This window comes from Salmo salar, chromosome 08 (assembly GCF_965601325.2).
Source record: "Salmo salar chromosome 08, fSalSal1, whole genome shotgun sequence".
In the NCBI taxonomy this organism is placed as follows: Eukaryota; Metazoa; Chordata; class Actinopteri; order Salmoniformes; family Salmonidae; genus Salmo; species Salmo salar.
This window is the reverse complement of record NC_138298.1, coordinates 29750749-29777095: the sequence shown is the minus strand read 5'-3', so window position 1 is coordinate 29777095 and position 26347 is coordinate 29750749. Positions and strand designations below refer to the sequence as shown.

General features: G+C 43.4%; 2 protein-coding genes across 7 annotated transcripts in view; both read right to left on the bottom strand.

Moving 5' to 3' along the window:
- LOC123742403 (catenin delta-1) overlaps nucleotides 1-15421 on the bottom strand; it is a 47325-nt gene extending 31904 nt beyond the window's left edge. For 4 of the 6 annotated variants that reach the window (XM_082978556.1, XM_082978553.1, XM_082978557.1 and 1 more), the window contains exons 1-2: nucleotides 15043-15421; nucleotides 2489-2631 (exon numbers count right to left, since the gene is read on the bottom strand). In XM_082978556.1, coding sequence (XP_082834682.1) covers nucleotides 2489-2626 — 138 coding nt within the window. In that variant the 5' untranslated portion in view covers nucleotides 2627-2631; nucleotides 15043-15421. Of the gene's footprint in view, nucleotides 1-2488; nucleotides 2676-15042 lie in introns of all 6 variants that reach the window. The other 2 variants (XM_082978554.1, XM_082978558.1) reach the window with 2 other exon arrangements.
- Nucleotides 15422-15538: 117 nt separating this feature from the next.
- Nucleotides 15539-23256, bottom strand: LOC106610538 (scavenger receptor cysteine-rich type 1 protein M130). Its single transcript, XM_082978281.1, has 6 exons — nucleotides 23253-23256; nucleotides 22104-22322; nucleotides 18412-18765; nucleotides 17888-18199; nucleotides 16866-17365; nucleotides 15539-16673 (listed from the first exon to the last, which is right to left on the bottom strand). The coding sequence occupies exons 1-5, from the start codon at nucleotides 23254-23256 to the stop codon at nucleotides 17121-17123; spliced, it is 1134 nt and encodes a 377-aa protein (XP_082834407.1). The 3' UTR covers nucleotides 15539-16673; nucleotides 16866-17120.
- Nucleotides 23257-26347: the final 3091 nt, after the last annotated feature.

Sequence of the window (26347 nt, the reverse complement as noted above, 5' to 3'; positions counted from 1 at the left end):
GAGATACAACACTGACCGACCAGACCAACCCCGTCCGTTCTCCAGAGATACAACACTGACCGACCAGACCAACCCCGTCCGTTCTCCAGAGATACAACACTGACCGACCAGACCAACCCCGTCCGTTCTCCAGAGATACAACACTGACCGACCAGACCAACCCCGTCCGTTCTCCAGAGATACAACACTGACCGACCAGACCAACCCCGTCCGTTCTCCAGAGATACAACACTGACCGACCAGACCAACCCCGTCCGTTCTCCAGAGATACAACACTGACCGACCAGACCAACCCCGTCCGTTCTCCAGAGATACAACACTGACCGACCAGACCAACCCCGTCCGTTCTCCAGAGATACAACACTGACCGACCAGACCAACCCCGTCCGTTCTCCAGAGATACAACACTGACCGACCAGACCAACCCCGTCCGTTCTCCAGAGATACAACACTGACCGACCAGACCAACCCCGTCCGTTCTCCAGAGATACAACACTGACCGACCAGACCAACCCCGTCCGTTCTCCAGAGATACAACACTGACCGACCAGACCAACCCCGTCCGTTCTCCAGAGATACAACACTGACCGACCAGACCAACCCCGTCCGTTCTCCAGAGATACAACACTGACCGACCAGACCAACCCCGTCCGTTCTCCAGAGATACAACACTGACCGACCAGACCAACCCCGTCCGTTCTCCAGAGATACAACACTGACCGACCAGACCAACCCCGTCCGTTCTCCAGAGATACAACACTGACCGACCAGACCAACCCCGTCCGTTCTCCAGAGATACAACACTGACCGACCAGACCAACCCCGTCCGTTCTCCAGAGATACAACACTGACCGACCAGACCAACCCCGTCCGTTCTCCAGAGATACAACACTGACCGACCAGACCAACCCCGTCTGTTCTCCAGAGATACAACACTGACCGACCAGACCAACCCCGTCCGTTCTCCAGAGATACAACACTGACCGACCAGACCAACCCCGTCTGTTCTCCAGAGATACAACACTGACCGACCAGACCAACCCCGTCTGTTCTCCAGAGATACAACACTGACCGACCAGACCAACCCTGAGAGAGGAGACTACGTGTTTTACGTGTAGTGTGTTTATAAAATGCCTGAGGGTTGTAAAATGACACACCTCAGTGTGTTTGCTTACCAGACAGTGTGTGTGCGCGTGCGTTCACAAGTAATCTAAAGCTATGCGGTCACTACGTCCAGATAGGGAAGCCTGACACAGTCAGACACTAAGCAGGAAGTGGACATGGTAAACAGTAACCTAGACCAGGGATTGGACAAAACCCAACCAAGCGGTATACTATAAGTGTATTTTTCCTCCTCTGTTCTCCCTTCTGCTCAGTGTACACATGCTGCCCTTCCTTCAGAAAAGCACCAAAAATGACATTCAGTAGCTACTAGCAGTGCTTGTATAATGTTGAGCTGGATTTGCCTCTTTGCAATTGGTTTCTGTTCATTTTCACACGTTAGCATTTAGCTAACATTCTCAAACTAAATACTGCCATTCTAATATCTGAACGATCTGTAATATTCTGAAACCTTCCTGAACTGACCAGAACACAGGATCAGCCATGGACTGGGATCAGTAACACTGAAAATAAGGTATGTTTTATCACATATGAGCCTTAGGAATGTCTTCTAGCCAGGTTTATAATATGACATTTCTCTCTAGCCTATATGAGAATTTCACATGTCAACACCAAACGGCCAGAAAAACAATTGTACCACAAGTCTGCTGCAATGCGTAACTGCAAAAACAACCAGATGTGGCACCAGGCTACCTTCACATGGCATGCACATCCACAGAGATGACCTGGGGGGAGTTAGACAAGGCTGTTTCCACCATGGCCTGGGACAGAGGCCAGGCTGACAGCATGAGGGATGGAAGTGGATGGTCATGATGGGGCAGATCAATGATGGCTACAGGAAGGGTTGACCAATGATGGAACGAGACGGGACGACGGTAAGCCGGTTGGTGTGAGGCGATGGGTGACACCATGGGGGCTAGGATTGCAAAATTCTGTGAATTTCATGAAAAATTCCACTGGTTTTCCAGAAATCCTCCAATTTCCTGCTTATTACCTCCTGGAAGATATCGGAATGTTGCAACCCTACCAGCAGCTATGGAGGTGACGGCATGGATAGTTACAAGGACGGTTGAACGGTGATGAAACAAGGGAGGACGAAATGATGGAATGGGTGATCCCATGATGACTATGGGGGTGATGGGTGATACCATGATGACTATGGGGGTGATACCATGATGACTATGGGGGTGATAACATGATGACTATGGGGGTGATGGGTGATACCATGATGACTATGGGGGTGATACCATGATGGCTATGGGGGTGATCCCATGATGGCTATGGGGGGTGATACCATGATGACTATGGGGGTGATGGGTGATACCATGATGACTATGGGGGTGATACCATGGGGGCGAGGCGTTACCTGTAGATTGGGGGGAGGGCGTGGGAGGGTGCCTCCGCACCTCCTCTCCTCCTCCAGAGCGCGAGTCAGACGCTCAAACTGACGCTCCTGCTCCCGCACGGAGGCCAGGAGAGAGGCTGCACTCTCACACTGCTCCATTCACACTGAGTAGAGAGGACAGGACAGGGTTCAACCACCTAGCCCCACACTGAGTAGAGAGGACAGGACAGGGTTAAATCACCTAGCACCACACAAAGAGGAAGGACAGAGTTAACCTGGCACACACAGAATAAACCGTTTTTAAACCACATTCCATACTCTTATATTCACACACACAGAGAGACACAGACAGAGAGACAGTTAACCCACAAACACACATTACAGTGATGCTGTACAGAGAAGCAGCAGGGCGACAGGATGCTAATCACCTCCACACTTAGAGATGAACAGCATGAGAGAGAGGGGAGGAGAGGAAGAGAAGGAGAGAGAGAGGGAGGATAGGGATAGGAGAGGGAGGTTGAGGAGATACAGGAAAGAGAAGAGTGGGAGAGGAGAAGGAGGAAGAGAGGAAATATGTCGAGTTACAATAGGAGTGTGATGAGGGGGGGGGGGGGGGGGGGGGGGGGGAGAGAATCACATGTTCTTAGGGAAGGGCTGTGGCAGGTGGTGCTCGTTAGCACCTCTTGTCTTCCACAGAGGCAGGTGAGAGCGAGATGAAGAGAGGAGAGAATGAGAGAGTCAGAGCGAGCACCACAGGTTCTAGAAGTCTATTTGTGGGCCCAGAGTTCACACCCATCAGCTCCTGACTGAGCCCAAAACAGAACCAGAAACTGGAACGACAGTAAAAGACGGAACGGACCTTAAAGACACAGTGCAGTGAGAAACATGATTTTACATTCACACTATGGAGGTTGAAATAATACTGTGAAAATCATAATGCCCTTTTAGTGTAAGAGCTGTTTGAAGACTGCCTGGAATTTCAACCTGTTTTGGTGGGATAGGGTTTGTTAATAGACCAATAAAAAACCCTCTGCCAATAAGAGCTAGTTCTGAGTTTCCCCTCCCCACTCAGACCACTCCCAGACAGCCCGCGCTACAATCTTGCTTGAGAAATTACTCTTAGCGAACAAGCAATTTTTTTTTCTGTTTGACCATTTTAATTGAAAACAATCACAGCAAGGTACTTAATTGTTACCCACAAATGATTTAATATTGAGAAAAACAGCTGCATTGGACCTTTAAACTTTAACAGAACCCAGATCCACAAGCAAAATGTTAGGTTGTCGAGGAACCAAACGTAGCTAGAGGATTCAGGACAGAAAACTTGGCCTAACTGGACCAACCATAAACCGACAGAGATTAACTTCCTGGTCAAGTCTTGGGGAAATCTGTAAAAAATAGGAGTGGGGGGGTCTGAAATAATTTCACTACTCGAATAGCATCATGAATCTTTGTCAGATATCCAGTTATTCAAAATACATAGGTTTTTAACCTGAGCTCTACTGCACGAGGGTGATAGCAGCAATAGAGTGCCAGCCTGCTGCCGATGGGCTGGTTAGTAACGTATGAGAAGGGAGCGAGCAGACGGAGGAAGAGGAGAGACACCAAGGTAACTCAGCTACAGCCATGACTAGCTAACTGGTAGCAGTCACAATGTTATTCATCATACAATGTATCATCATATAAGTGCCGCTCTTGAATAGAGTAGCCTAGAGAAGAGCCAGATTTACACTGACCATACAAAACATTAGGAACACCTTATAATATTGAGTTGCACCCCTCCCCCACATTGATGCCAATGCTTCCCACAGTTGTCAAGTTGGCTGGATGTCCTTTGGGTGGTGGACCATTCTTGATACACACAGGAAACTGTAGAGTGTGAAAAACCCAGCAGCGTTGCGGTTCTTGACACATAGCGATGCACCTGGCACCTACTACCAAACCCTGTTCAAAAGGCACTTAAATCTTTTGTCTTACCCATTCACCCTCTGAATGGCACACATACACAATCCATGTCTCAATTGTCCACTCCCTACTAACCCCTATCAGGCTTCTTTAACCTGTCTCCTCGCCTTCAGATACACTGACTGTATCAGATTTAACAAGTGACATCAATAAGGGATCATAGCTTTCATCTAGATTCACCTGGTCAGTTTGTCATGGAAAGAGAAGGTGTTCTTAATGTTTGGTACACTCAGTGTAGAACGCTAGGCTAATGCTGCGGCCACATGCTACACTTTCGCCCCAAACCCCATTCAGATAAAACAGCCTACCTGTTGGTTGCTGGTTGTAGCTTTCTCCCTCTCAATTGGCTAACTTTTAATTGGGTAATTTTATTCCGTCTAGCGTTGCATTAGTGTACCCTCGCTCCACATTGAGCCTCTTTGATTGGCCAACATAAACAACAAGCTACACAGTGAAGGCCACTGGTCGACTACCAGTCTGTGGCGTCATAAAAACTAACCTACATCGAAAAAGTGTTTTATTCAACTAAGAATCTGAAATGTCATGGTATATTCTTGTATGTAACAATGTCACATGGATATTAAAATGTAATTTAGAAAACGTTTTTCCCCCCATGTTATAATAGCCCCCCCAAAAAAATCACAAAATGTCATACTCAAAAGTATTTCAATCCTAACGTCCGTTTGGATATTTGAATATTGGAATAACCGTTCACATACCTAGTTCAAAACATAACCGATTCAGAACCACATTAGCCTACATGGAATCAGATCCTTCTTGAGCTCTAGTCATGCCGGAGGACCAGTCATCCAAATCATTTTCACCCTTCAATCCTGTCTCCAGTCAGCCACTGACAGTATTCATTACTGTACAGTAGCAACCCCCCCACCCAGTCTGCAGCTGTCTGTGGAGAGTGGATGAACAAAGAGACGTGTATTACAGTAGGTCTGGTATCTGGTCATGGTGACATGAGCTTTATCCTTGAAAACTAAAAACAGAACATCAAGTTTCAGTGAACTTGCTTAATCTCTTCACCCACCCCTTCTCTTTCCGCTTCACACAAACTGTCTCCCCCCCTCCCTCTCTCTCTCACACACACACCTCCGTCACACATTCCAACAGGAGTTCTGGCATGTCACATCCTGCCTCAGCTGTTCAGGTTGTCTTTGTGGATTATCCTTCACTTTTTCATTTATCCACTCATCGGTCCCTCTCTCTCTTTCTACCTCTCTCCCTCTTTCTCAGCCCTGGAGTGGTTGCAAGGGGACTTTCTTTCCATTCCTCTAATGATTTCATATCTCAAATCAAATGTTAGTCACGTACACATATTTTGTTGATGTTATCGCGGGTGCAGCGAAATGCTTACGTTTCTAGCACCAACGGTGCAATAATACATAACACAATACACACTAATCCAAAAAACAACAAATATAAGAACTAGAAAGAATGATAAAAGTTGGCCTCATTTATCAGCAAAACATATTTTCAAGGTACCTCTAAAGCAGGCTAATGCATTTAAATTGGGCTCATGGGTTTACACTGACAGGGACAAAACACACTTAACAGGGCAGGACAGGTTCAGATGGGTAGCGTTGTACCACATACAGGCCTCAAATTTCCCAACGGCATCGACGACCCCCTTGTGTGGCCGCAACGCCCCCGAAAATCCATGCCTTGCAGCCAGAGTGTCCGTTGTGCCCTTGGGCTGAATATAATCATTATAATTCCCTTCTCCCGGCTGCCAATCGCCGTGCTCCAAAGCACCTCTCACTCACATGGCTCTCTCATATCTCAATTGTTATTAGCCAACGCCAGTCTCGTGATCAGGTCCTTCTCACAGACATCTCAGCTCTGAAGTAGGCTCAGAGTGAAGACGGACACGTCAGGGATGCTACGGTGATCCTCCTTATCCAATTCTGAGGATGTTAGAAGAACTGTCCACATTCACTTTTCATCAGTCAACAAGATGAGTAACAAACAGCAAAAAGCACTAGCCTACGTCAATATACTATCCCAACAGTCCAAAAGTTCACCTATTCTATTGGTCAGATTGTCGTTCTGTGCAAGAAATAAATATTCCAAACAGATAAATAGCCAAATAATTTATTCACATTATAAGCACAGCAATGCGCACACAGCGGTAGGCCATAAGCGCGAACATTCTAAAATCCAATTAGCGCGAAAACTGTTTTCCAAAGTGCACCGAATGGTTTCATATGACAGAGATGAAAATATCCTTCAGAAATTCAGAAAGAGGGAAGATGGCTCAACTAGCATGGGTTGTTAATAAGACTAGGATTATCATCAACTAGCGTGGGTTGTTAATAAGATTAGGATTATCATCAACTAGCGTGGGTTGTTAATAAGACTAGGATTATCATCAACTAGCATGGGTTGTTAGCCTGTTATGGATAGGGGGCAGTATTTTCACGGCCGGATAAAAAACGTACCCGATTTAATCTGATTATTACTCCTGCCCAGAAACTAGAATATGCATATAATTATTAGCTTTGGATAGAAAACACTCCAAAGTTTCTAAAACTGTTTGAATGGTGTCTGAGTATAACAGATCTCATTTGGCAGGCCAAAACCTAAGAAGATTCTGTACAGGAAGTACCCTGTCTGACCATTTCTTGGACTTCTTGATCATCTCTATCCAAAACAAGGGATCTCTGCTGTTACGTGACACTTCCTACGGCTCCCATAGGCTCTCAGAAGGCGGCAAAAAGCTGAATCGTGGCTTTGCAGGCCCTGGCTGAAAAACATTAGCGCATTTTGATAGTGGTTGATCAGAGAACAGAGACTGGAGGCGCGTGCACGAGGCGACCCCATGTTTTTATTCTTTCGTCTTTGAACGAAAACAACGACTCCCGGTCGGAATATTATCGCTTTTTTACGAGAAAAATAGCATAAAAATTGATTTTAAACAGCGTTTGACATGCTTCGAAGTACGGTAATGGAATATTTAGATTTCTTTTGTCACGAAACGCGTCGGGCGCGTAACCCTTCGTCACCCTTAGATAGTGTCTTGAACGCACGAACAAAACGCCGCTATTTGGATATAACTATGGATTATTTTGAACCAAACCAACATTTGTTATTGAAGTAGAAGTCCTGGGAGTGCATTCTGACGAAGAACAGGAAAGGTAATCAAACTTTTCTAATAGTAAATCGGAGTTTGGTGAGGGTCAAACTTGGTGGGTTTCAAAATAGCTAGCCTGTGATGGCGTGCTATCTACTCAGAATATTGCAAAATGTGCTTTCACCGAAAAGCTATTTTAAAATCGGACATAGCGAGTGCATAAACGAGTTCTGTATCTATAATTCTTAAAATAATTATGTTTTTTGTGAACGTTTATCGTGAGTAATTTAATAAATTCACCGGAAGTGTTCGGTGGGAATGCTAGTTCTGAACGTCACATGCTAATGTAAAAAGCTGGTTTTTGATATAAATATGAACTTGATTGAACAAAACATGCATGTATTGTATAACATAATGTCCTAGGGGTGTCATCTGATGAAGATCATCAAAGGTTAGTGCTGCATTTAGCTGTGGTTTTGTTTTTTGTGACATTATATGCTAGCTTGAAAAATGGGTGTCTGATTATTTCTGGCTGGGTACTCTGCTGACATAATCTAATGTTTTGCTTTCGCTGTAAAGCCTTTTTGAAATCGGACAGTGTGGTTAGATAAAGGAGAGTTGTCTTTAAAATGGTGTAAAATAGTCATATGTTTGAAAAATGGACGTTTTGGGATTTTTGAGGAATTTGTAATTCATGCCACGCCTATCATTGGATATTGGAGCAGGTGTTCTGCTAGCGGAACGTCTAGATGTAAGAGGTTAATAAGACTAGGATTATCATCAACTAGCATGGGTTGTTAAGACTAGGATTATCATGAACTAGTATGGGTTTTAATAAGACTAGGATTCTCATCAACTAGCATGGGTTGTTAATAAGACTAGGATTCTCATCAACTAGCATGGGTTGTTAATAAGACTTGGATTCTCATCAACTAGCATGGGTTGTTAATAAGACTAGGATTCTCATCAACTAGCATGGGTTGTTAATAAGACTAGGATTCTCATCAACTAGCATGGGTTGTTAATAAGACTTGGATTATCATCAACTAGCATGGGTTGTTAATAAGACTTGGATTATCATCAACTAGCATGGGTTGTTAATGACTAGGATTGTGTCTTTGGCTGCTGGATAATGAAAGAAAGTTGAGAAGATGAGAAATACTAATAACACATTTACTAAAGTATTCAGACCCTTTACTCCATACTTACAGTTGAAGCACCTTTGGCAGTGATTACAGCCTCGAGTTTTCTTGGGTATGACGCCTCTAGCTTAGCACACCTGTATTTTGGGAATATCTCCCATTCTTCTCTGCAGATCCTCAAGCTCTGTCAGGTTGGATGGGGAGCGTTGCTGCACAAATATTGTCAGGTGTCTCCAGAGATGTTCGTTCAGGTTCAAGTCCGGGCTCTAGCTGGGCCACTCAGGGACATTCAGGGACATTCAAAGACTTGTCCCGAAGCCACTCCTGCCTTGTCTTGGCTGTGTGCTTTGGGTCGTTGTCCTGTTGGAAGGTGCACCTTCACCCCAGTCCGAGGTCCTGAGTGCTCTGGAGCAGGTTTTCATGAAGGATCTCTCTGTACTTTGCTCCATTCATCTTTCCCTCGATCCTGACTAGTCTCCCAGTCCCTGCTGCTTAAAAACATCCCCACAGCATGATGCTGCCACCACCATGCTTCACCGTAGGGATGGTGCCAGGTTTCCTCCAGAAGTGACGCTTGGCATTCAGGTCAAATAGTTCAATCTTGGTTTCATCAGACCAGAGAATCTTGTTTCTCATGGTCTGAGAATCTTTAGGTGCCTTTTGACAAACTCCAAGTGGGCTGTCGTGTGCCTTTTACTGAGGAGTGGCTTCCGTCTGGCCACTCTACCATAAAGGCCTGATTGGTGGAGTGCTGCAGAGATGGTTGTCCTTCTGGAAGGTTCTCCCATCTCCACAGAGGAACTCTGGAGCTCTGTCAGAGTGACCATCGGGTTCTTGGTCACCTTGCTGACCAAGGCCATTCTCCCCTAATTGCTGCAGAAATGTTTTGGTACCCTTGCACAGAACTGTGCCGCGACACAATCCGGTTGTCTCGGAGCTCTACAGACAATTCCTTAGACCTCATGGTTTGGTTTTTGCTCTGACATGCACTGTCAACTCTGGGACCTTATATAGACAGGTGTGTGCCTTTCCAAATCATGTCCAATCAATTGAATTTACCACAGGTGGACTCCAAGTTGTAGAAACATCTTAAGGATGATCAATGGAAACAGGATACACCTGAGCTCAATTTCGAGTGTCATAGCAAAGGGTCTGAATACTTATGTAGATAATGTATTTCTGTATTATATTTTTTTGTTGTTGCAAAACTGTCTAAAAACCTGTTTTTGCTTTGTCATTATGGGGTATTGTGTGTAGGTTGCTGAGGATTTATTTTATTCATTGTAGAATAAGGCTGTAACGTAACAAAGTGTATGTATGTATGTATGTATGTATATATATATATATATATATATATATATATATATATATATATATATATATATATATATATATATATATATATATATATATATATAGTGAACAAAAACACAAAGTGTTGGTCCCATGTTTCATTAGCTGAAATAAAAGACAGCAGAAATTTTCCATAGGCACAAAAAGCTTATTTCTCAAAACAAATGTACATCCCTGTTAGTGAGCATTTCTCTTTTGCCAAAATAATCCATCCACCTGACAGGTGTGGCATATCAAGAAGCTGATTAAACAGCATGATCATTACACAGGTGCACCTTGTGCTGGGGACACTAAAAGGCCACTAAAATGTGCAGTTTTGTCACAAAACAATGCCACAGATGTCTCAGGTTTTGAGGGAGTGTGCAATTGGCATGCTAACTGCTAACTCCATCAGAGCTGTTGCCAGAGAATTTAATGTTCATGACAAACTATTTGCACCCCGCTTGTTGGAGAGAAAATGTTGCTGGTTTAAAGCTTATTTTCTGCAATTCTATACATTGTGCCATGTCTAATGTGTATTCATATGATATTTGAGTGATTAAATCTATGTGCTAAAAAAAAGATGACATGGACTAGTTATAAAGTTTTAAATAGCTCTCTGAGGTATGCAATGACTGACATGACAAGAGGATAACTGATGATGTACTACCCAATATCAAAATTTCACCTTGTGCATTCTACTATTACAACTTTTAAGAGTAAGTTGAAAGCCGGACTGAGTTTCTTAAAATAAAAATAAAACCACTGCCCTGGCAGATGGCCTTGGTGTCCTGGCAGATTGAACACCTTTTGAAGCCAAATGGCCATGCCCCTAAAATCATGTGCCAGATTTCTAGGATTCTAGGTCTGCGTTCAGACAGGCAGACCTATTCTGATGTTTTTCACATTAATTGGTCTTTTGACCAATCATATCTGCTCTTTTTAGAGCTGATCTGATCAGATTGGTCAAAGGACCAATTAACGGAGAAAAAAATATCAGAATTGGGCTGCCTGCCTAAACACAGCCTTGGACTGTGTTGTGAGACACAGAGACAGCAGCTGTTCAGAGACCAGAGGTGAGACAACAGTGATATAAGGCTCTGTCACCCTCAATGTGCTGCATGTAATGTTGACCTCACTCAGCATGCCAGGTAGGGTTCTAGGATATTTCTATCAGCTGTTGAAAGACTGAAGGTGACACCAGTTGGCTAGGATTCTAGGTTCTTTGTAGAGTGTGTTGTAAGACACACACGACGGCTATTGAAACAGCTCAGTCGCCCTAAAGGCTGTTGAATGAGACAGCAGAGATATCATGCTGAGTCAACCTAAAGATTTGCTTGCCACCATGTATGGCTGTACTGTGGTGTTGTGTTTCTGTGTTATATTACATTACTTACAGGCTGTGGAAATCATTTCCCTTTTCAAGGAGAATAAAGTATCTAGCCTAGGCTGTATGCATATATGGAGATCTCTGAGCATCAGGCTTCATCAGTATTTCTAACAAGTCCAGTCCAGCGCAGGCCTTAAGTGCAGGTGGAGGCCATCGTTAGCCCCTCCATTATTAAAGCAGTTAGCCCAGTGGTGAATCCTGTGTGTCCACTAATGGGATAGCATGGGTATTAGACAGCTAAGCTATTTACTGCTCCCGACCCGACACTGTTCTCACACACAACTAACCCGCCAATGTGCATGATGCATTCTCAGTCAACATATGTATGTAGGATTGTAGGTAAATACTACTAACTGCGCTAGATCAATACCAGCAGCATACCACCCTGTAACCCAATGCTGGCTTGCCCCTGAAGCTAAGCTGGGTTAGTCCTGGTCAGTCCCTGGATGGGAGACAAGACGCTGTTGGAAGTGGTGTTGGAGGGCCAGTAGGCGACACTCTTTCCTCTGGTCTGAAATAAAATATCCCAATGCCCCAGGGCAGTTATTGGGGACATTGCCCTGTGTAGGGTGTAGTCTTTTGGACGGGACGTTAAATGCGTGTCCTGACTCTCTGTGGTCACTAAAGATCTCATGGCAATTGTCGTAAGGGTTGTTAACCACGTGTCTTGGCTAAATTCCAATCTGGCCCCTCATACCATCACTGCCACCTAATCATCCCCAGCTTACAATTGGCTCATTCATCCTGTCTCCAGGTCATTGGTATAAATGAGAATGCATTCTCAGTCAACTTACCTGGTAAAATAAAGGTTAAAAAAATAAAACGCATCTGAAGAAAATATCAAAAATATAATAAAATAAACCATTTCTAAAAAAGAGTCTCAGCGTGACCAGTTAAATCTCCAGATACAAAAGTCACCTCACTCAGTTGCAGTTAGCTTCCACTGACATGAGGCCTGATCCCTATGTCTCCATACTACATGGAAATAATAGTTTTATAGTGGTTTGGTAGTAATATGCAAGGACCACACACAAACTTGATTCCCCAGTGTTTACTGAGTGTCATGGCTGCTGTGTGGTAAAGTATTGTTTTGGTCTGGTCCCCGTAGTGGTGCTGTGTGGTAAAGTATTGTTGTGGTCTGGTCGTGTGTGGTAAAGTATTGTTGTAGTCTGATCCCTGTACTGGTGCTATGTGGTAAAGTCTTGTTGTGGTCTGCTCCCTGTACTACTGCTGCTGACTCAGACACATTTGAATGGCTGGTGACAGAAACGGGCAGTTGGTGTGTGTGTTTTAACCTTGGTCTCAGTCCAAACACCACCAGTGCCACTCCTAGACTTCCGCCTATGTAACACTCCCCGCAGGCAAACTAAATACTGGCCGGAGTATGGTGGCCTCTGACACACACACAGTAGAGGCACATTGAGCAGTGCAAGACAGACCTTCCAAGTTCCAAGCAACAGTACAACGTTAGACATGTTAATTCTCTGACTGGGGAAAAGAGAGTCAGATACACAGCAGCATGATGTCATGCTCAATCGAATATATGGAGGGAAGAGAATGTGAAAGAGCCACACCCGTTGTTTACATACAGGTAGAGTGGAGTCATGCACAACCAGTAAAGGTGACCAGGAAATGAAATGGCTGACATGTTCACTCTGAAAACCAATGCCAAATGATTGCATTTATTTTTTTTAACACCAAGTTAACAGTTCAAATATAAACACACCTCAGGTGTAGCACCAAACCTAGGAAGGTGCAAATCCAGTAAAAGCAGGCTTCCGTGTGTCTGGGCCACACCCATAGCATGACTTGAAAGGCTGTCATTACAGAGGTTCATAAATGATACTCCTGGCATAAACAGCACCGACTGTGTGCTGGAGCTAGGCTACTACATTGCTAGGCTACAACTCTCAAGTCACTAGGAACTCAACGACAGTCATCTCACAGATTACATTTGCAGGTAAAAACTAGAAGTTTTCAATTTGGTTAAGTAAACTACAACTACTGAAAAGAGAGCATGTACTAAATCGTCCCCTCTCCTTCTCCCAAATTTCAATTGGTCAATGTTGCCAAATGTCAAACATTTGGCAGTGTTGCGCTGGAACCCCCCCAGCTGACAGCTAAGATAGTTTGACATGTGTATGTATGGTGCTCTTTTTGATCAATAGATACTGGTAGTGAGGAGCGACAAACCACGGAACTGTAGCATACAATATAAAAGCAGAACAAACCAATGCATGGCCCTGGTCACGTCTGGTGGAGACCCTGCATTGAAATAGTGTGACCTGAGAAGGTGGCAATGGCATCGCCGTTGGACTCTGAAGTCTTTCTACATACCACATGAGAGTGCAAATGAAACAACCACGCCTGACTCTACCCCACCCATTGGCAGGCAGCCTAGCGGTTAGGAGTGTTGGGCCAGAAACCGAAAGGTTGCTGGTCCAAATCCTGAGCCGACTAGGTGAAAAATGTCAATGTTCACTCGAGCAAGGCACTTTACCCAGATTGCTCTTGTAAGACACTCTGTATAAGAGCTTCTGCTAAATGACTATGTAAACCCATCCTATTCCAAAACGTGGCCAAGACCCACAAAACAGGTTCTTCTCTTCCTCTCCCGCCCCCCTTTATCTTGCTCTCATTGTGAATATATCAAAGAAATCCAAGACATGAAAAGAGGGAGCCACCCCTTCATAACAGAAAAGGGAAAAAAAACAAACACGGATGGTGTTGGACAATTATTACTGTACACCGCCGTGTAACGTTACAGTAGTCGTTAGTACACTTTGCAGCTGTTTCATGCCTTCACAACGTACATCTAGATATATCTCATCCTTTCCACAGGCATTTCTTACAAAGACTCTTGGCAAATATGACAGGAGATACAGTTTAGGCCAGAGCAAACACTTCCTAAACAATGTAACGTTAGTTAGCTACCTTGGCCAGTCGAGAACAACTTCTCACAAGAGTCATTAACGCTACACCACTGCTACACATCAACAGCATTAGAAAAAAAGACAGCTAAAACTCCCTCTAGACATGATGGTGGTGTAATAGAGACCTGTGATAAAATGATTAACGTGGACTTTGACTCATAGTTCGTCAGCGGGCTGGCCAACGTCCGTGTACGAGGAGTACCTGGTAGCTCACTCTCCCGAAGGGCTTTGACCTAACGACTACAGTGTGCCCAACCTACTGTCTGCCGGGAGTCAGTAAAACACATGGAACTTAAGTCCAGAAAATGCTTGTTAGGTAGACCATTTGGTAAACTTCACATATCTCAATTGCTTGTTGGGTAACGTTAACTAGGTGACAAACGTTACACTCGCTCTCAAGCAAACGTTAGTTCGTTGGCTGGTTCGCTAGCACAAACTAACTAGCGAGCTAACGACGATTGTTTTACGCTAATGTTAACTTATTAATAGGTAACTAAGCAAGTCGCTATTATTGGATAGTAGTACAATGAGTGCAAAACAAATACAGCGGAATGCTGTAGTTGCATTATAGCTAAGCTACAAATGCACTAACAGTAAACATTAACGTTGGCTAACCAAACTACAACACCGCTAACGCTAGTTAGCAAGCGGTCGCTAGCTAACGTTAACTCTTTTTTATATATGTTCAGACACTTAAATAAAATGATTGAAAAACAAATGTACTTAATTACCAATTTCGGGTGGTTCTTTTGTTATTTTCATGCAAGTCCCCAGACGTTGTTTGAACAGGGATCCAGGCCTATCGAAACAGACTCAAATTTCCAACTGCTGCGGTAGCAAGTCGTTGCAGTTGCAATTCCAATTCTGGGCGTTCTTGCCCCACTGCACGACCGAGTAGCAAAGTCGAATCTCCACTATTCACCAAATAGCTTTACCTAGATTACATAAACATGGGTAAACTAACGCTGAAAGTGAATAGCTAAGCCGCCATTGACTGTGTACCCTTTTAGGACCAACCTAGAATAGATAATAGGTATGTTCTTCGGCTTGCTCACTGCTCTTCCTCCCCGACAGTTTTCCTATTTTCCCTTCCCTGAGTGCGAGATGACGAGCACACACACAGGATAGGGGATGGGTTCTTTACCGTAATTACCATTGTTGCGCATTAACCCAACACCAACATGCATTGTAAAGTAAGGTGGTTTATTTGATAAAAATACAACACACAAGAATTAAAGTTTTATTTTCTGAATCAGTTAAATGTTTTCTGTAACATCAATGACCTTTTCTTTACCAGATAGGCCAATCAATGAATAAAAGCAAAGCATTCTGGATACGCATAACATACAGTATGTCCTATGTGGTAGTTACCATCATCTGTAGCTAATATAAAAAATTAAAAAAAACTAGTAACATCAATATTAAAGTAAATATTAATGAAATTTAAAATCGGAAAATGTACAGTTTACAGTAGCTGTATCAGTCTTACACTTGTACAAACTCATATGTGTGTACTATGCACTGATAACATAGTTTATTTGATAAAAAAAAAAAACATTATTTACACAAGCATGAATTATTTTAGTGCACTTTCCATACATACTGCACTATAAGGCACTGGTCAAAATAGGGTGACATTTGCGACAACCATACATTTGTAAAAACACAGGTTATGGGATATAGGATACATTAATTATGCAAAGCAGCACCAAACTGCAACATGTGTACAAATCTGTAATTCAAGAAAAGAGCTATGAGTAAATTTTGATGAGAAAGTTGCCAAAATATGAAATTAAAATCACGTATAATTTTTTTCCCATCATTTATATTTTCTCTACACCTTTCTTTCTCACACCCCCACCAGTCCCAGCTAGTATCTGATCAGGGTTTTATATGCAGGAAATGAGTCAAGACATACTGTACTCAGAACTGTGGAAATTACCTATATCTTTACATTGATTATTCTGAAGATCTGTCTGTGTGTGTGTGTGTGTGTGTGTGTGTGTGTGTGTGTGTGTGTGTGTATGTGTACGGACAAACTGGAGAGATATTAAAAGTTAGAAATGCAGCACGCAACCCAACTCATGTCCATTTCCTAATTTTGTGGAAATTACTCAGAATTTAGTCAATGGAAATGACCTACATCTTAGATAGCTTATTCTGGAGATGTGTGTGTGTGTGTGTGTGTGTGTGTGTGTAACCTGATCTTGGGCAGTGTGTTCAAAGACTTGCCTCCTGCTCGTCCTCTTCCTCCTGTCCTCTGAGCTGCTCTCCCCTCTCTCTGCCAGCAGCCCTCCCTCCTGGGATGCAGGGGCAACCCCTCCACGCAACGCTATCCAGCTCTCTGTTGACACCTACTGACCTAAAAAGACAGCACCAGGAGACTACTGTTTACCGAAAGGAATATCAATACACACACAAGCACGCACACACACACACGCACACGCACGCACACGCACACGCACACACACACACACACACACACACACACACACACACACACACACACACACACAGTCCATCTCCCAGCTAGTTCGTATTCAACCTCTATTACCTGGCTCTTGACTTGCAGAGCAGAAACATAGCGGTGGTGGTCAGCAGCACTATGACCAGTCTGATGATGACAGCTGGCAGAGGAGAGGGTGGAACAGAGACGCGTATTGGTTAGCATCCTAGTGATTAGCATCAGAACCATCTGTGAATCAGAGTCTGTCAGTTAAAGTTACGTCTGGTTCATGTTCAGGTACCTGTTACGGTCAGAGAGAGGAGCTCACTCTCAGAGGAGAAGTTATGAGAGAAAACATCATTCTTATAAACACAGCTGTAGTTTCCTTGGTGGGAGTCGTCTGCAGCAGGGAAGAGGAAGGCAGCAGAGTTGGGTCTGGGTTCTGTTGATCCCGGGGAGCGTGAGGAGGAAGGAGCCTCCTGGGTACTGTGGCTGAGTGGAGCAGGTGATGGTGAAGCTGTGGCCCCATAACAGCTCAGGCCCCGGGTGGCCCCTGGACACCCCTTCCGTTGAGACATTCAGGGAGATATCAGGCTGGACCAGGAGATCTGGAGAAGAGGATGGAACATCTAATGACTTTCCTAATTTAGATGTGATGACATCATCGATGTGGAAGTAAGTGTAAGTGATTAATAACACCCTCCCATACAGATCAACACAAATAGATACCTACCCTGTTTATGAGGTTTATTGTTATTCTATTTCAAAGATGAAGGGCCTACAGCAACTTATAGACTTTAAAATACAATAGCAGTTCTGTTGATCCCGGGGAGCGTAAGGAGAAATTGAGGATTTCTATTTGATTAATTAGTCATGATTTAATGCAATAGTACAGTTTTTCTGATAGTTTAAATGGAGCCAAACTATCACGGAAATAGTCAAACACACAAAACAAATATGTTTCCCGAGTATCAATACAATGCTAGAACCTGAAACCTGAAAAGTGTCTGTAAATGTACTATCAAAGGAAACTTCTCCTCCTCACTTCAGAAAGCTGTTACATCATGTACAACAAGAGTGACTCAGTAAAAAGACAAACAACTCCACACCATCTAACCAACAAGTCTTACCTGAACAGACCACACCGGCATCGTCTCCGTCATGAGAAAAACTTCCGAAGCCAGCGTATGAGTATGGGCATCGACGCAGTTCAGACTCTGATCCTCTGCATGAAAAATAAATCTGTGTGACTAATCCAGATCCTCTCCCAAAGTAACTGCCTCGTGTTGCTGAAACTGCAGAACCACAGTCCAGCCGTCTGCACACCACAGTTGCTTCATTGATGTCCCAGTCAGTTCCCGCTTTTGTGGCCCCACCCAAATGATGTAAAACCACTTTCCCTGCACACCTACTCCCTCCCTGCAACAGACCGAGTAGTGTAGCTAGACAGAGAGATAGAGAAAGGGAGAGTCAGAGAGAGAGCGAGAGTCAGAGAGAGAGAGCGAGACAAAGAGAGAAAGAATGTGTGAGAGAGATAGAGTCAGAGAGATAGAGAGAGAGAGGGGTACATGTACTGCTCTGAAAGCAGAAAAATAAAATAAGCAACAACATAGTGTTGTTTGATTTGTGACATCTGAAAGAAAGACTCCTTTACTTGAGCAGTTGAGTCCCACATAATTTCCATGTGTGCAGTTCTTCTTTTCTCTGGCTGCGGTGCTGCAGTCCAGGAGAAGGGACTCATTGCCTTTACACTGGAACTCTTTATCCCAGGTCTGACCCTCACCTTCTCCATAGAGCCCCCCCTGTAGAGCAGAAAGATCTGGACAGAGAAGCTCCCAACAAACTACCTCTGCATCCTGCCAGTTAAAGTCAGCTTCACACACTGAGGCCCAGGACTGATTGGACTTCACCTCCAATCTACCAGAGCATGCATTCTCTTCACCCACAAGCCGCACAAAGTCTGAGGAAAAACAGATGAAGGAACAATCGATCAGTTGTGTTGTTGATTCTGTTATCCGCAGGTTGTCAATCCTCTAGCACACCTGGGATTTCTAATCAGCTAATTTTTGATTGGCTGAATGTGTGTACGTGTGTGGTTTGTGTGTACCTGTGTGTGTATCAATGAAAACCCTTTTCTTAGAAATCAAGAGTGCAATGATCATCCCTCCCCATCTATCTCCTTCTCCCTCTCTCCAAACATCTCCCCCTCTCTCTCTCCCTCCCCTCCTCTCTCTCCCCCTCCTCCCCTCTCTCTTAACAAACACTGGATATTCTGTTTACAGTTTTTGCCGATTGCTTACACACTGAAAGTGAATGCTTAGACAAAAGCATCAAAACCTTAACTTTTGCAACCATCCCTTAAACAAAGGCACCAAAAGTACAAACACATTTTCTGCTTTGCACTTTGTTTGCAATTCTGCAACACACTTGCAAAACACTACACTGTTTTTTACATTAGACACTTCATTCAAGAATGAAATCTCTTGCAATCATTGGGAAAACACTTCTATTCAAAATCAAACATACCTGAAATTGGCAACACCCCCACACACACATGAAAACACTTCTACAGTAATTGAACACCAATTAGTCTGAGCCTTAGCACTACAAATAGACAGGTAAGCGCACCTCTTTTGTGAGAACTTTGCAAACATGGATGCAGTAAGAGGTAGAGGTAGAGGTAGAGGTAGAGGTAGAGGTAGAGGTAGAAGAACAAGAACAAGAACAAGAACAAGAACAAAGGGGACCAGGCATTAGACAAAGACATATTTCTGACGACATTAGTCGCTACACGGTAGCATCCATAAGATGGACATTTAGACTGGAGAACGGGTATGTCTTCAACTTTCTACATTAGACTGTATCTATGGAATTGTTGCACGTCATTCTGCATCACAGTACAATACAATGTAGTCCTACAATATTAGGTCTATGCTCCTCAGTGAAAAAAATAAAGTATAGTACTGTGAAGTACATGTAGTACAGTATGACAGTACAGTATGTAAAAACAACCTAACCAATGACATCATCTTCTTGCATTTTTTTATAGAACTGCCAGACGACCCCCTGAGGGTGGAAGACAACGTCTGTTCACCCATGAACAGGAACTGGCCATTGTCAATCTAGTGTTGGCAAACAACACCATCTGCCTACATCAACCACGAGAGCAAATCATGGCAGATCACACAACATTCCATAATATCAACTGTGTCAGTATGTCAACACTCTGCCGCATCTTGCGTCAACACCAACTTCCGATGAAGCAGCTGTACAGGGTTCCATTTGAGAAGAACAGAGTTAGACTCCAAGACCATTATGATTGTGCAAGTGTCACTGTACTATACAGTAATGGCAGTAGATTGGGTCCTATTGGCACTGCATAGATACTGCTTTGTCTGAGGGGGGGGGTGGTGTCTGTGGGGCCACCTGCCTTGCCTGTAGTTTTGACTGAATATGTCTGACCTCACCCACCCCCATCCTTGTGTGAAAATGTAGACATTGTAGTCCTGTGTTTTGAGTTATACCATATTCACAGTACAGTGTGTGCATTTTCTGTTACAGAGAGTCCTGGACTTTGACGCAGCTGCACAGCCTCATGAGTTCATTTTCATTGATGAATCTGGATTCAATCTAGCTAAAACCAGGCGTCGGGGCCGTTTTTATAGGACAAAGAGCCGTTGTGAGGGTCTCGCGAGTGGTGCAGTGGTCTAAGGCAGTGCCACTGGAGATTCTGGGTTCGAGTCCAGGCTCTGTCGCAGCCGGCCGTGACCGAGAGACCCATGGGGCGGCGCACAATTGGCCCAGCATCGGCTCGGTTGGCGGGGGGGGGTTGGCCAGCAGGGATGTCCTTGTCCCATTGCGCACTAGTGACTCCTGTGGCGGGCTGGGCGCAGTGCATGCTGACACGGTCGCCAGGTGTACGGTGTTTCCTCCGACACATTGGTGCGTCTGGCTTCCGGGTTAAATAGGCATTGTGTCAAGAAGCCGTGTAGCTTGGTTGGGTTGTGTTTCGGAGGACGCACGGCTCTCAACCTTCACCTCTTCCGAGTCCGTACGGGAGTTGCAGCAATGAGACAAGACTAACTACCAATTGGATACCACAACATTTGGGAGAAAAAGGGGTAAAACATTTTTTATAAACAAGGGCCATTGTGGATGTCCCTGGGCATCGTGGGGAAATATCACCTTGTGTGCCACAATTAGTCTGCAAGGAGTTCTCCATCACCATGCCACCCTAGGTCCCTACAATACTGCACACATAATCATATTTCTGGATGCACTACATAATGCAGTTGTACAGGACGGACCAGAGCAGCCCAGGTTTGTTGTCATCTGGGATAATAGTTTCCACAGGGCTGCTCTGGTCAGGGACTGGTTCACCAACCACAATAACTTCACAGTTGTATACTTGCCCCCTTTTCTCAATCTGATTGAGGAATAATTTTTGGCTTGGTGTTGGAAAGTGTATGACCGCCAATCACGTGCCTGCCTGCCTCTTCTGCAGCAATGGAAGAGGCATGCGGAGACATTGAGGTGGGGTTAGTCCAGGGTTGGATAAGGCGATATTTTCCCCATTGTCTAGTGATGGCATTGCTTGTGATGTGGATGAGGTGATGTGGCCTGACCCTAACCGAAGGCGGGATCCATAAACTATCCACCCCATCCCCTACAATACTATTTTTTGTAATTTTACTGTAATTATTTTTGTTTCTGAGTTTACAGTAACATTGTATTGATTACTGTACTGTAATTCTAATTTTCTTTTTTCTGTTGTAAAAACCTGCAATGGCAAAAAAATAAGCTGTATATATTTTTTTCTGAAACCTTTCTATTTTTGTGTTCATTGAAATGTGAGTAGATGTATTGTACTGGAACAATCTTTCACAGACGCCTGTATGAGAAAATTGAAAAGGTATACAAAGTACTAAAGACAGCAGTGTTTTGTATAAAGTACATCAGTGTGTTGTTGCTGCTTTGAAAGAGTAAATGAGATGGTGCATGTGTGTATCATTTTGTTGCAAAAATGCCATTTTGAAAAAGGATTGTTAGGTTTTGATTGCAGAGTTTCATTTTGACATAAGTGAGATGTTGTCCAAGTGTTGTGTCTTATTTGGCTTGTGTATAGAGTTTTGACAAAATGAGCCAAATTCCACAGCAAGTGTGTAAGCAATCGCAAAAACCTGACGTCTTAAACAGAATATACACAGATGGCCAATAGAAACTAGAACAGCCTGACTTATTGAGATGAAATACCTGAGACTCACTCACCTGAACAAGCTACACCAACGTATGAACAGCGTTCAGCTTCTGGGCTGACTAGACACTCTCCAAGTGTAGACTCATTACCTGAGCACTTTACAGCTTGCCCTCTAAGCCCAGACGACGATGAGTATCTGTGCAAAGGGTACCCACAGTCCATTTGTTTACACACCACTTTCACCTCGTCTAACAGAGAATCCATGGAGTCACACACTTTCCTCCATTCTCCATGGAGGAAGATCTCCACTTCCCCATGGCAGCTGTTGGACCCACCCACCAGTCTGACTGGGACATCAGCTGTGTACACTAGGGACAGGACAGAGGACGGATGTTACATTTAAAAATGTTAAAGGTGTGTGTGCTTGTGCATGGGTTTGCATGCGTGTGTGTGGGCGTGCACGTGTACCTGTACATGTGTGTGAGTGTGAGTGTGAGTGTGTGTGTGTGTGTGTGTTTGTATGTGCAGAGCAATTAACTGAACACAGACACAGTACATAGGTTAAATCCAAATGGAATCCTATTCCCTATATGATGCACTACTGACCCACTGGGCCCTGCTCAAATGCAGTGCACAATATAGGAAATAGGGTTCCATTTGGAACGCACTGATAATATATAATAAACAGAATTGAACTACCTGAGCTCCAGTACAGGATAATCAGCATCAAGACAGGTGTCATATCGTTTTCAAACTGGGGCTCCACTGGGCTATAGCCTACAGGTCTACTGTCTAAATACTGAGCTATAGCCTACAGGTCTACTGTCTAAATACTGAGCTATAGCCTACAGGTCTACTGTCTAAATACTGAGCTATAGCCTACAGGTCTACTGTCTAAATACTGAGCTGTAGCCTACAGGTCTACTGTCTAAATACTGAGCTATAGCCTACAGGTCTACTGTCTAAATGCTGAGTTGTAGCCTACAGGTCTACTGTCTAAATACTGAGCTGTAGCCTACAGGTCTACTGTCTAAATACTGAGCTACAGCCTACAGGTCTACTGTCTAAATACTGAGCTACAGCCTACAGGACTACTGTCTAAATACTGAGCTGTAGCCTACAGACTGAAGAGTGAACTGAACTTGCAGCACTTCTATCATATGATGCCCTTCTTCAGTCTCACTGATATGGCATCCTCCTGTTTTTTACCTCCGCCTCTCACCGTTAAGTTCTGATCCGTTTTAGAAAGCAAAAAGACAGGAAGTTGCTCAGAGCACAGCCCTGTGAGTGGAATTTACCCATATCTTAAATCACTGACATCAAGATCCATAGATTATTGACGTACTAGTTGTCCTCAAGATGATGAAATGGACATAAATTGGGTTAATATCTCTCCAGTTTGTTACACAATGACACACACACACACACACACACACACACACACACAGCTATTCATTACTTGTTTAAAGTCTAAAATTATAAACAAACATATCTCATGAGGCATAAATAAGTTATATTATTCAAGAATCAATGGTTTATACTGAATCTGATTTACTGTAATATAATTAGATAACATGTCCATTAAGCAGTAGCCTACTGTATATTGGGTATACTGAATCTGATTTAGAGTAATATCAGTAGTTGACATGTCCATTAAGCAGTAGCCTATTGTACAGTTGAAGTTGGAAGTTTACATACACTTTAGCCCAATACATTTAAACTCTGTTTTTCACAATTCCTGACATTTAATCCGAGTAAAAATTCCCTGTCTTAGGTCAGTTAGGATCACCAATTTATTTTAAGAATGTGAAATGCCAGAATAATAGTAGAGACAATGATTTATTTCAGCTTTTATTTCTTTCATCACATTCCCAGTGGGTCAGAAGTTTACATACCCTCAATAAGTATTTGGTAGCATTTCCTTTAAATTGTTTAACTTGGGTCAAATGTTTCGGGTAGCCTTCCACAAGCTTCCCACAATAAGTTGGGTGAATTGTGGCCCATTCCTCCTGACAGCTGGTGTAACTGAGTCAGGTTTGTAGGCCTCCTTGCTCGCACACACTTTTTCAGTTCTGCCCACAAATTTTCAATAGGATTGAGGTCAGGGCCTTGTGATGGCCACTCCAATACCTTGACTTTGTTGTCCTTAAGCCATTTTGCCACAACTTTGGAAGTATGCTTGGGGTCATTGTTCATTTGGAAAACCCATTTGCGACCAAGCTTTAACTTCCTGACTGATGTCTTGAGATGTTGCTTCAATATATCCACATAATGTTCTTACCTCACGATGCCATCTATTTTGTGAAGTGCACCAGTCCCTCCTGCAGCAAAGCACCCCCACAAATGATGCTGCCACCCCCGTGCTTCACGGTTGGGATGGTGTTCTTCAGCTTGCAAGCCTCCCCCTTTTTACTCCAAACATAACAATGGTCATTATGGCCAAACAGTTCTATTTTTGTTTCATCAGACCAGAGGACATTTCTCCAAGGAGTACGATCTTTGTCCCCATGTGCACTTGCAAACCGTAGTCTGGCTTTTTTATGACGGTTTTGGAGCAGTGGCTTCTTCCTTGCTGAGCGGCCTTTCAGGTTATGTCGATGTAGGACTTGTTTGACTGTGGATATAGATACTTTTGTTTCTGTTTCCTCCAACATCTTCACATGGTCCTTTGCTGTTGTTCTGGGATTGATTTTCACTTTTCACACCAAAGTACATTCATCTCTAGGAGACAGAACGCGTCTCCTTCCTGAGCGGTATGACAGCTGAGTGGTCCCAAGGTGTTTATACTTGCATACTATTGTTTGTACAGATGAACGTGGTACCTTCAGGCATTTGGAAATTGCTCCCAAGGATGACCCAGAGTTGTGGAGGTCTATAATTGTTTTTCTGAGGTCTTGGCTGATTTCTTTTGATTTTCACATGATGTCAACCAAAGAGGGACTGAGTTTGAAGGTAGGCCTTGAAATACATCCACAGGTACACCTCCAATTGACTCAAATGATGTCAATTAGCCTATCAGAAGCTTCTAAAGCCATGACATAATTTTCTGACATTTTCCAAGCTGTTTAAAGGCACAGTCATCTTAGTGCATGTAAACTTCTGACCACTGGAATTGTGATACAGTGAATTATAAGTGAAATAATCTGTCTGTAAACAATAGTTGGAAAAATGACTTGTGTCATGCACAAAGTAGATGTCCTAACCAACTTGCCAAAACTATAGTTTATAACAAGAAATTTGTGGAGTGGTTGAAAAACAACTTTTAATGACTCAAATCTAAGTGTATGTAAACTTCCGACTTCAACTGTATATTGTAGACTAGGTCTACCTAAAGAACAAAAACAGTGATGTCTCGCAAACCCTAGTATAGGCCTACTCCATTCGATTTGACAGAGATAAGAACGAGGTAGGTTATTCACGTATGTAGCCTAGTGATATGAATTTGAACGTAAACCAAATGAGACTATATGGAGGTGAATATTTATTAGGCTACTTTATGATGCTAATTTAGCATTACTGATGTTTCCAAATACCTGTTTGCAGGATTTCAACTAGGCCTACAGTAGCCTACCTCAAACCAAATGTTTTTCAAAACTGCAAATGTATATGACATTGAGCATGACATCTATTATCAACAGCTGTTATTGTTGCAATATGCATTAATGTCCCTTACAAAAAAAGATTGCAGTTTTGAAACTGCAGTAAAAGTGCAGTTATTGCAGTCGACTGTGGTATTTTGGAGGCAGTAATTACAGATAACTGCAGTTACACTGCAAAATTATTGCATTAAAAAAACGTATTTTGGATGCAGTGTTGGCAGAACACTTCAGTTATACTGCACTCTGACTGGGGGTGTGTGCGTGTAAACACATTTTGATTTGCAGGTGGGGGAATTATTGAGATAAAGATTCTGTGGTGGTAAATGATTGTGTTAATACGATGACATTTTTGAGGACATACCTCAACCACCAGAGCTAGGTGTAAACAAACAGATGCTATGGACCAGACCAAAAGGTAAACAAACAGATGCTATGGACCAGACCTAGAGGGTAAACAAACAGATGCTATGGACCAGAGCTAGATGTAAACAAACAGATGCTCTGGACCAGACCTAGATGTAAACAAACAGATGCTATGGACCAGACCTAGAGGTAAACAAACAGATGCTATGGACCAGAGCTAGATGTAAACAAACAGATGCTATGGACCAGACCTAGATGTAAACAAACAGATGCTCTGGACCAGACCTAGATGTAAACAAACAGATGCTATGGAACAGACCTAGAGGTAAACAAACAGATGCTATGGACCAGACCTAGATGGTAAACAAACAGATGCTATGGACCAGACCTAGAGGTAAACAAACAGATGCTATGGACCAGAACTAGATGTA

Bases quoted from the DNA above. Each gene is read 5' to 3' on its own strand.
- LOC106610538 (XM_082978281.1), bottom strand. The intron at 18,766-22,103 runs GTAATGAGTCTA...TGCGGATAACAG, and splicing joins GCAAGCTGTAAAGTGCTCAG to AATCAACAACACAACTGATC. The intron at 18,200-18,411 runs GTAAAGGAGTCT...CTCTCTGTCTAG, and splicing joins TGTGGGACTCAACTGCTCAA to CTACACTACTCGGTCTGTTG.